General features: G+C 46.0%; 1 protein-coding gene across 1 annotated transcript in view; it reads right to left on the bottom strand.

Moving 5' to 3' along the window:
• SYNRG (synergin gamma) overlaps window positions 1-11810 on the bottom strand; it is a 303838-nt gene extending 292028 nt beyond the window's left edge. The window contains 1 exon segment of the mRNA XM_040424188.1: window positions 11714-11810. Coding sequence (XP_040280122.1) covers window positions 11714-11754 — 41 coding nt within the window. The 5' untranslated portion in view covers window positions 11755-11810.
• Window positions 11811-12198: the final 388 nt, after the last annotated feature.

The following is a 12198-nucleotide window of genomic DNA, read 5'->3' as shown; positions in this document are numbered from 1 at the left end:
CAAGCCAGGAATAAGTCACCATGGCGCATGGAGGGGGCCCGACACCCGGAACCCCCGCCGATCAGCTGTTTGAAGAGAAGGCGCGCGCGGTGTCAGCGCTGCCTCCTCTTCACTGTTTACCTTCTAGCCGTTGCATCTGCAGTGGTGAGCAGGTGTAATTACCTTGGGACCTGTTTCAATTCCTGAGGATAAGGTCCTGTAGAGGTCACATGTGGTATTGTGCCCAGGCAACCGCAGGAATGCAGGATGAGAGGCGTCCTAGCATATTCATGCCTTCTCTGATGGAACAAATAGGGCTCTTCAAGAATTGTTGGATTCTGAGCTTCAGGTCCTGGACTTTTGGAAGAGGTAGAAAGGATTTCTGTAGGACGGAATCTAGAAGGATGCCCAAAAATATTCTTCTGTTGTCGGGAAGGAGGTTGGACTTTTCCCAGTTGACTATCCAGCCCAGGGACCGAATATGAGAAAGGACCACCTCAAGATGGGAATGAAGGAGATCCGCATTTTCTGCTATGATTAAAAAGGTCGTCCAAGTATGGAATTATTAATATTCCTTTCTGGCTTAGGGAGGCCACTACTTCTGCCATGACTTTGGAGAAGATGCGAGGGGCAGAAGATATTCCAAAAGGAAGGCATTTGAACTGGTAATGATGGATCTTTTTCTCCAGCTGAACTGTGAATCTTAGAGATTTCCTTGACTTTGTGTGAACATCCTTGAGGTCTATTGTGGCCATCATAGCTCCCTTCTTGATTCACAGCAGATCTTACTGTCTCCATCTTGAATCTGCGATGAGTGATAAATTTGTTTAGTGGCTTCAGGTTTATTATAGTCCTGAATTTCTCGATTGGTTTTCGGACTAAAAATAATGGGGAATAGTGACCTCTTCCTATTTCTCGGCTGGGAACACATTGCACTGCTCCTAGGCATAATAACTCTCTTATGCAGTCGGACACAAAGGACACTTGAGATAAGGGGAGCCGAGTTAAGGTGAATTTTTATGGAGTAAGAGATTCCAATTCTATCACGTAACCCTCTCTTATAATTTTAACAATAAAGGGGTCTGTGATGATCTGCTCCCAGGTGTGTATAAAAGAGCTGAGTCTTCCTCCAACCCGGATGGCGTCATTGTTTGGAAGAGGAGGAAGGATCCCCCTTATTGGGATTGAAAAGGAAATTCCTTCCTTTCCCTCATTTTGTATAGCTCCACCTTCCTGATTTCCCTTTATCTGTTTTGGAATTCTGATGTTGTGGTCTATTCCAAAAAAAAATGCCTCATATTTTTGGATCTGTCTTCGGGAAACCCTCTTTTGCGGTCAGTGGTGTTTTCCAGGATTCTATCCAAGTCAGGGCCAAAGACATACTAGGCCATGGAACAGGAGAGAAATCAGCTTATTCTTGGATGTCATATCACCCGACCAGGCTTTCAGCCAAAAGGACAATTCTAATGGTATTGGATAGGACCGCTGTACGGGCAGATAATCTTATGGACTCCGCTGGGCGTCTGCTAGGGGCAGAGGGGTTAATAGCGGCGGATCGCAGTGCACAGTCATAGAGGCTGGGTGCCGGGTATGGGATATGTCCGGCACCCCCAGCCTGCTTTTCTATTAAGCATAAACTATATTCATTGGTGGCACAGTGGCCATAGCCCCTCCCCTCCTCCTCCCCGCTATCAGCCCATTGGTGGCAGCAGCAGTACAGGGGGTATATACTGCCTCCTTCTCCCCTGTGTTGTTGAGAACATGTCAGTTTGTGAAAGCGGCCGAGCAGCGGCTGGTCTAGGTGCAAATGGCGACAAGACTACAAAGTCTTGTCGCCATTTAGCAATTCTAGGTCGCATTTGCAACCATTTTGGTCGCCATCTGGAGCCCTGCCACAGGCTTGTACAGAAGGCACTAGGCATGATGGGTGCATCACTTCATCTGCCTCTCTTCTTACCCTGATGCACCCATCACTCTAGAACAGGGTAAATCTGGACTCAGACCACATGACCTTCTTCCATTGCTCCAGTGTCCAATCTTTATGCTCCCTAGCAAATTGAAGCCTTTTTGTCTGGTTTGCCTCACTGATTAGTGGTTTTCTTACGGCTGCACAGCTGTTCAGTCCCGATCCCTTGAGTTCCCTTCGCATTGTGCGTGTGGAAATGCTCTTACTTTCACTATTAAACTTAGCCCTGAGTTCTTCTGTTTTTCTTCGATTTGATTTCACCAAAATTTTAAGCGATCGCTGATCATTCAGGATTTTTTTGCTGACACATTTCTTCCTCGAATACGATGGGTCCCCACTATCCTTCCAGTTTTTAATAATGCGTTGGACAGTTCTTAACCCAATTTTAGTAGTTTCTGCAATCTCCTTAGAGGTTTTCTCTGCTTGATGCATGCCAATGATTTGACCCTTCTCAAACAGACTAACATCTTTTCCACGACCACGAGATGTGTCTTTCGACATGGTTGTTTAAGTAATGAGAAGCAACTCATTGCACCAGTTGGGGATAAATAACTTGTTGCCTGCTGAAAGATAAATCGCCCATGCAGTAATTATCCAATAGGATGCTCATAACTATTTGCTTAGTAAAATCCAGGTGGCGATTTTTTTTTTTTTGGACAGGTAGTGTATTATGGGTGTATAGCCTCATGGGGACACCTTTGTAGGTCATAAGTTATATATACAGGGGTACCCTTGTGACTATTTTGTGGGCTATTTCGTAGGTGTTAAAATAATGGAGAGAGACATACTTTTTGAGTGAGAAATGGGGAGACGGTGACCCCTATCTTCAAAAAGGTACAAGCAGTGGAGGTGGAACTCCCACCTATCAGAGACTAAAGAAGACCTTTCACCAGTCCTGACATTACCATATACATACCTGGCAGTGTCGGGCATATTGATGAGATGTGATATCACTCACTTATTTTTCTGTGGGCTGTTCCATTGCACCGCTGAGTCCCTAGTTCTCTTTTGCCGCCCTGTATGTAAATCCATACTATCGGAACAAGGTGAAAAAGACTGTCATGTTTCTCACGCGCTCCGCTGCGATTGACCAGCTCACAGCAAGGAAGAAAAGAAAAAAAGTGCCCTTGAGAAACACAGCCGTCTCCTCCTCCCTGTACCGATGGTATGGATTTACATTGAGGAAGGAAAATCAGAACAGGAGGCACAGCGGGGGAACAGAACAGCCCAAACGGGGAAAGAAAAAGTGATATTACAAGTCATCAATATGCCCTACACTGCCAGGTATTTATATGGTAATGTCGGGAATCAGTGAAAGGTCCTCTTTAATGGCATATCATTTTGATATGCCATTAAGAGATGGTAATGCCCTTTAAGATTTACCACATGTTGCTAGCAGATAAGACTGCATGTACAATTTGTCAGGTCTTCTTTAACAAAGAATTAAAAAGGGAAGGAAAATAGATATTTACTCTCACTCAAGATTTCAAAACAAAATTTTCACTTTTACGTGCAACATTAGACTGGGTTCACATGTTTTTCCTCTACGTTTAGCGTGTACATCAGGAAACCTCCAAACATACACGTTAAACATTTGCACAGGGCTCCGTTAGTCAGACGGAGGCCAAAAGAGAGTATCCTTTCAACCTCGTCTGATAAAAAAGTATATTGCAAAAAAAGACCAGTATATAGTAGACTGGGCTACTCAATACTGTATTGTCCTGTGAACAAAAAGACCAGTTTAGGAGATGGCTATATTCTGCTAAGGAATTCAATGTAAGGGGAAAGTAGTGAGAGCACTGTGTGGGGGACAATGACATACACCTATACAGCCTTCAGTCAGAGGTATGCAGGGCTCCAGATGGCGACCAAAATGGTCGCCAATGCGACTAAGAATTTACAAATGGCGACAAGACTTTGTAGTCTTGTCGCCATTTGCGACTAGACCCCATTGAATACAGCGGCGGGGCACAGGAGATGATAGTTCTCTGCCCCGCCGCCGATGTTCTATTCAGCAGCGCAGTGGAGAAGGAGTCTCTCCCTCTCCCCTGTGCTGCCGCCGCCAATAAGAAGAGACTGGAGGACGAGGAGGAGGAGAGGCTGTGGCCACTGCTCCACCAATGAAGATAACTGACCTGTTAATACAAATACAGGAGGGGGGTGCTGGAATCAAATAGCCGGCACCCGACCTCTATGACGGGGAGCTGCACCTGAGGGGTTAACTGCAGCGTATCGCAGCTCCCGGTCATAGAGGTCGGGTGCAGCTTATTTGATTCCGGCACTCTCCTCCTGTATTTGTATTAACAGGTCAGTTATCTTCATTGGTGGCGCAGTGCGCCCCCCCCCCCCCAACACCCCAGTATAATAAACATTGGTGGCTCAGTGCGCCCCCCCCAACACCCCAGTATAATAAACATTGGTGGCGCAGTGGGCAGTGCCAATGAGGGTTAAAAAAATATATATATTTTAACTCGCCTCCTCCAATCGATCGCGTACCTGCCGGTCTCCTGTTCTTTCTTCAGGACCTGTGGTGACGTCACTGAGCTCCATCATATGGTCCATTACCATGGTGATGGATCATGTGATGTATCATGTGATGAGCACAGTGCCACCAGTGTTTATTATACTGGGGTGTATATAATGTTTATTATATTGACCTTCTACTAAGCATTCTGTATTAAAGAATGCTATTATTTTCCCTTATAACCATGTTATAAGGGAAAATAATACAGTGAATAGACTTTCATCCTAGCAACCATGCGTGAAAATCGCACCGCATCCGCACTTGCTTGCGGATGCTTGCGATTTTCACGCAGCCCCATTAACTTCTATGGGGCCTGCGTTGCTTGAAAAAACGCACAACATAGAACATGCTGCGATTTTCACACAACGCACAAGTGATGCGTGAAAATCACCGTGTATGTGCACACCCCCATAGAAGTGAATGGGTCCGGATTCAGTGCGGGTGCAATGCGTTCACCTCACGCATTGTACCCGCGCAGAAATCTCGCCCATCTGAAAGGGGCCTAAGGGTGAATAGGACAAAGGTTCCAGCCCCTAAGGGGGCTAATAGTAAGTAAAAAAAAAAACACAAACACTAAGGCCTCTTTCACACGGGCGTCATATTTTTGGCCCGGATAAGAGGCGGGTGCGCGATTTTTCCATGCGAGTGCAAAACATTGTAATGCGTTTTGCACGCGCGTGAGAAAAATCGGCATGTTTGGTACCCGAACTTCTTCCCAGAAGTTCGGGTTTGGGATCGGGGTTGTGTAGATTGTATTATTTTCCCTTATAACATGGTTATAAGGGAAAATAACAGCATTCTGAATACAGAATGCATAGTACAATAGTGCTGGAGGGGTTAAAAAATATATAATTTAACTCACCTTAATCCACTTGCTCGCGCAGCCCGGCATCTCTTCTCCTTCTTCTTTGCTGATTGCAGGAAAAGGACCTGTGGTGACGTCACTCCAGTCATCACATGATCCATCATATGATCTTTTACCATGGTGATGGATCATGTGATGACCGGAGTGACGTCACCACAGGTCCTTTTCCTGCAATCCGCAAAGAAGGAGACAGAAGAGAAGCCGGGCTGCGCGAGCAAGTGGATTAAGGTGAGTTAAATTATTTTTTATTTTTTTTAACCCCTCCAGCACTATTTTACTATGCATTCTGTATTCAGAATGCTATTATTTTCCCTTATAACCATGTTATAAGGGAAAATAATAAAATGATCGGGTCCCCATCCCGATTGTCTCCTAGCAACCGTGCGTGAAAATCGCACCGCATCCGCACTTCCTTGCGGATGCTTGCGATTTTCACGCAGCCCCATTCACTTCTATAGGGCCTGCATTGCGTGGAAATCGCACAATATAGCGCATGCTGAGATTTACACGCAACGCAGAAGTGATGCGTGAAAATCAATGCTCATGTGCACAGCCCCATAGAAATGAATGGGTCCGGATTCAGTGCGGGTGCAATGCGTTCACCTCACGCATTGCAGCTGCGCGGAATACTCGCCCGTGTGAAAGGGGCCTAAGGCTACTTTCACACTTGTGGCAGTGTGATCCGGGAAGCAGTTCCGCCGTTCTGGATGTAACTAAAAGCATTTGTGAGACGCATCCGGATACGGATCCGTCTCACAAATGCATTGCAAGAACGAATCCATCTCTCCGCTTGTCATGCGGACAGACGGATCTGTCTTGTATCTTTTTACACATTTTTACCGGTCTGCGCATGCGCAGACCGGAAGGACTGATCCGGCATTCAGGCAAATCTTCAGTTTTTTTTCGCCGGAGATAAAACCGTAGCATGCTGCGGTTTCATCTTTTGCCTGATCAGTCAAAATGACTCAACTGAAGACATCCTGATGCAAACTGAACGGATTACTCTCCATTCAGAATGCATGGGGATATACCTGATCAGTTCTTTTCCGGTATAGAGCCCCTGTGACGGGACTCTATGCCGGAAATGAAAAACGCTAGTGTGAAAGTACCCTAAAATATTAAGTTTAAATCCCCCCCTTCCCAATTTTACATATAAAATATATAAACAATAAATAAATAAACATATTACATAGCGCTGTGTCCGAAAAGTCCAAACTATTAAATTATTAAAAAATATCTGCTATGCGGTGAGCATTCGCCATTTTTTTGTCATCTTGTCACTCCAAAAGATAGGACTGTTCTATTATGGGCCGAACGTTTCATAAAATGCGAAATGCACGTGGCTTTTTTTGGTGTTTTTTTTTTTATTGAGTATCGCAATACTTTTTTATGGTGACGAAAGCGAATCAAAATTTTGGTATCGAAACAACCCTACGCCGATCTGATCGGCGTAGCGTTGTCACGATACCAAAATTTTGATTCGGTTTTGATTTGGCGACTAAAAATTTAATTTGGCTCCTAAATTTTTCAGTTCAGGAGCCAATGGCTACTAGGTATTTTTTTTAGTCTGGAGCACTGGGTATGTTTAAGTCCTTCAGACGTACATTTGTGATGGAAGGCTGAAAACTCGATGTGAACCCAGGTTTTAATTCTTTCAAACACAATGTAATTACTTGCAAGTGTATGCCACAGGAAAGAGTGTTTTAAAAGGGGTTTTCTGGGGTGGGCCCATTATGTCATGTATGCACCGTCTCAGTCACGTGATGCAGGTACAGCATCCAGGGGTCAATTTATCTTCACTAACTCAACCTTTCAATAAACTTCTACTCAGGCTGCAAGCTGTGGATGAACTGCGCCCCAACCCCATTACTGCCACACGCAAACACTCCCAGCCTGTCGTGTCGGCAAGGGGTCAATTGACCTTCACACAAACTTGCAGTCACCTTACACCTAGGCCTCATGCACACAACTTTTTCATGGCCATTTTGCATCAATGTGTGCATCCATTTTCTGGCCGTGTGTCCGTTTTGCATCCGTTTTTCATGTCCGTTAAAAACGGACATGATAAACGGATGCATTTGACCCACCTTTCTGAGAACACCAACAGGACGGTAGGCCCCCAGCTAAAATAATGTCCCCCATACTGTAGGAATTTTTTTTATTTATTTTTTGCTGCCCCCAATGCCTCCATGTAGGCCCCTAGCTAAATAAATGTCCCCCACAATGTTTACAATTTTTTTTTAAGTGCCCCTAGCTTTAATAATGCCCCATCTTAAATAATGTCCCCCATAGTGTGTTTATTTTATTTATTTTAGGGACCCCAGCTTTATAATTTCCCCCATGGTTTATATAATGCTCCCATAGTGTCCGCCAGCAAAAAAAACTTTAAAAAAAACGGCCATGTGAATAGCTAATAGCTAAAAATGGCCGTGTGAAGGCATTTACTTAGACGGCCATCACACGGCCATTTTTCATGTTGTGTGCATGTAGCCTTAGGCCTCATGCACACGACAGTATTTTTTCACGGTCCGCAAAACGGGGTTCCGTTGGTCCGTGACTGTTTTTTCGTCCGTGGGTCTTCCTTGATTTTTGGAGGATCCACGGACATGAAAAAAAAGTCGTTTTGGTGTCCGCCTGGCCGTGCGGAGCCAAACGGATCCATCCAGACTTACAATGTAAGTCAATGGGGACGGATCCGTTTGACGTTGACACAATATGGTGCAATTGCAAACGGATCCGTCACCCATTGACTTTCAATGTAAAGTCAGGAGTTAATATACCATAGGATCGGAGTTTTCTCCAATCCGATGGTATATTTTAACTTGAAGCGTCCCCGTCACCATGGGAACGCCTCTATGTTAGAATATACCATCGGATTTGAGTTACATCGTGAAAACTCATAGCCGACAGTATATTCTAACACAGAGGCGTTTCCATGGTGATGGAGACGCTTCAAGTTAGAATATACTACGAACTGTGTACATGACTGCCCCCTGCTGCCTGGCAGCACGCGATCTCTTACAGGGGGCTGTGATCAGCACAATTAACCCCTCAGGTGCCGCACCTGTAGGGGTTAATTGTGCGTATCATAGCACTCTGTAAGAGATCAGGGGCTGCCAGGCAGCAGACCCCCCTCCCTTCCCAGTTTGAATATCATTGGTGGCCAGTGTGCGGGCTCCCTCTATTGTATTATCATTGGTGGCCAGTGTGCGCCCCCCCCCCCCCCGGCCCCCCCTTCCTCCCTCTATTGTATCATCATTGGTGGCCAGTGTGCGGCCCCCCCTCCCTCCCTCTATTGTATCATCATTGGTGGCCAGTGTGCGGCCCCCCCTCCCTCCCTCTATTGTATTATCATTGGTGGCCAGTGTGCGCGCCCCCGCCCCCCCCTCTATTGTATTAATATCATTGGTGGCCAGTGTGCGGCCTCCCCTCTCCCCCCCTATCATTGGTGGCAGCGGAGAGTTCCGATCGGAGTCCCAGTTTAATCACTGGGGCTCCGATCGGAGTCCCAGTTTAATCACTGGGGCTCCGATCGGTAACCATGGCAACCAGGACGCTACTGCAGTCCTGGTTGCCATGGTTACTTAGCAATATTAGAAGCATCATACTTACCTGCTGCGCTGTCTGTGACCGGACGGGAGCTCCTCCTACTGGTAAGTGACAGATCATTAAGCAATGCGCCGCACAGACCTGTCACTTACCAGTAGGAGGAGCTCCCGGCCGGTCACAGACAGCGCAGCAGGTAAGTATGATGCTTCTAATATTGCTAAGTAACCATGGCAACCAGGACTGCAGTAGCGTCCTGGTTGCCATGGTTACCGATCGGAGCCCCAGCGATTAAACTGGGACTCCGATCGGAACTCTCCGCTGCCACCAATGATCGGGGGGGGGAGCCACACACTGGCCACCAATGATAATACAATAGAGGGGGGGCCGGCACCTGAGGGGTTAATTGTGCGGATCACAGCCCCCTGTAAGAGATCGGGTGCTGCCAGGCAGCAGTCATGTACACAGTTCAAAGTATATTCTAACTAGAAGCGTCCCCATCACTATGGGAACGCCTCTGTGTTAGAATATACTGTCGGATTTGAGTTTTCACGAAATCGGATCCGTCTGTATGAAAGTAGCCTACGGACACGGATGCCAATCTTGTGTGCATCCGTGTTTTTTCACGGACCCATTGACTTGAATGGGTCCGTGAACCGTTGTCCGTCAAAAAAATAGGACAGGTCCTATTTTTTTGACAGACAGGATACACGGATCACGGAGGCGGATGACAAACGGAGCATTATCCGAGTTTTCAACGGACCCATTGAAAGTCAATGGGTCCGCAGAAAATCACGGAAAACGGAACAACGGCCACGGGTGCACACAACGGTCGTGTGCACGAGTCCTTAGGCTGCAAACTGAGCAAAAAACAAACCCCAACAGTCAGACAAAATTACACACTGCCACCAACTATCAAATTCTGCTCTCCAGCAGTCAAATCGTTACTGTAATTTCAGACGAGCATGTCCAATGTGGAAAACATGCTCTGTGGGAACGCAATTTCCCATTATGGATACTGCTCCTTTTACAAGACCACATGGCATTATACGCTGTGTCTCTCTTTCAGACCTTACATCTACCTACAATTGTACTGAAATTATGCTATCAGTATAAAGCCTCATTCACACTTCAGTGTTTCACGGACATGTGCTGTACACGTTCTCCACGGACAGCACACGTCGCCATTCATTTTAATGTGTGTATTCACACATCAGTGTTTTAGCGCGGTACGTGGGTCAGTTTTTTCAGCATGGATGCATGCTCTATTTTATCCGTGTTCACAAATCCATCACACCCATTATAGTCTATGGGTCCGTGAAAATCACAGATGCAACACGGATGTTATCCGTGTTTCACAGATCATTAGGAAGAGATGCTTTGAAAATTAGTTTTCAGCTGTGCAGAGTCAGTGAAACACAGATGGCACACAGACAGCAAAAAACTGACCCAACACGGATCCTTCACTGACCACCTGCTCATGGATTTGAGCACTGAAACAGATGTGTGAATGAGGCTTAATTCAGAGACACCCACTAGTAGTTCGGAACCGAAGCCGAGTTCGGTTTCGAATTTTTAAAGTGGTTTTCCGCTTTATAAATCAACTACCAAAGTTATTCAACAAAGTCAAGGGCGGCTGTCGGCTTATTGGAGCCCATACATTCTAATACTGTACAGAGACGGATCTACGTACAGTATTATTCCAAAGTTTTGAACAAAGAGACTTCAGATGAAGCATCTGAAGCTTGCTTCGCTCAACACTAGTCATCAATATCAGATCGGCAGGGGACCAACACCTATACGACCAGCTATACGAGGAGACAGCATGTGCAGTGTGCACGTGCCATCTCCCTGCTGCGATCTATGACAAAGAAGCAGCGAACAGGAAGAGACACACTGCGCAAGCTGTCGCCTCATACAGCTGATACACCTGAGCATAGGTCATCAAAATTAAAAGACCACACAACCCCTTTAAACTTCCCTTTATTCAGCACAATATGAAAATGCCTGATGGGGTCCGATGTCATGAATAAGAAATAAGGCTCTGTTCACACCTATTCCTTATCTGTTCTGGAAGAAATGGGTGCCAAATAAGCACAGAACCTGACGCAACCAACCTGTCACTATAGGGTTTCTCTGCTAAAGCGAAGAGGATTTTCAGGCTTGTGCGCTGGTACCTCTAAACAGAAGGGTGCTAGTGCATTTGCACCCCCGGGGCCCTAGTGTCTTTACATGGCCGATGTAAGGTGAACGTGACACTTTTTTGTTTTAAGTTTACAAGGAAGTTGTCCATTAAGTTACAATAACATGATCTGCTCGCCCCATGTTGAGGTCAGTGGGGCCTGTGACTTGCCACCATCACCACATGTCAGGAGGATGGAAACACTGAAATGCCAGTGGGGAAGATTTTGAGGTCTTGTGATTTTAACCTATATCCAGCCTGCTTCCACATATTTGGAGCTCTTTTACATTTCTTCCCTGCTTTTGTCGGTTTACTTGTCAATTAGAGACCTGATCCATCAGTTCAGGAAATCATGCGTCTGTACATATACATTCATTCATTCATTCAGCTTTCTTATGAAACAGGATCAGGTGCAGCTATCAGGAGCCGCAGGTATATGAGGTCACCCAGCTAACGGGATCAAAACGAAGACCCCCGATGTCACACTGGAGAGAACACACGCCCAGCCGCTGGCAGGTAAGGGCGTCTTCATCTATAGATACCTGAGGCCACTGCCTTCCTTCATTCTACTGATTTCTGTTTCTCTATATAAACTGGCGCACTAAGCCCCTGCCACACACTAAACGGAAATCACATAACCAGTGTACTCGCCTGCCACTGCCTGTGCCCCCAGCTCCCGGTCTCATTGCCATCCTTGCGTGCTGTAAATAGACACCGACACCACTTCCGGCAACAAAGGACTAGTCACTTCCGGTTTCGAATAGAACACGACTGTTCATGTTAGAAAATAAGTTTCAAAATGGCGCTGGACGCGACGTCTGACATGTATTTATGAACAGCAGTTATGCACAAAAACGTGACCTGGGGGATTTAGTTCACTTCATAGCCACATGTTAGAGGATGTATGGGCTCCCAGGAGGGGTAGGTCACCCTGTACCTTCTACCTGTCACAGACATGCCAACCTGCAAAAACTCATTTCAGGGAGGTGCACTTCTCATTTCAGGGAGGTGCACTTCTCATTTCAGGGAGGTGCACTTCTCATTTCAGGGAGGTTTTCTTTTTTTTTTTTTCTTTCACAAACTTTTTATTACATTTTCCAAACCTATGCAGTATCTGCACACTTTGCTCTATGGTG

This window comes from Bufo bufo, chromosome 3 (assembly GCF_905171765.1).
Source record: "Bufo bufo chromosome 3, aBufBuf1.1, whole genome shotgun sequence".
NCBI classification, from domain to species: Eukaryota; Metazoa; Chordata; class Amphibia; order Anura; family Bufonidae; genus Bufo; species Bufo bufo.
Note: the sequence above shows the minus strand (reverse complement) of the source record. Positions and strands in the feature narration are given on the sequence as shown.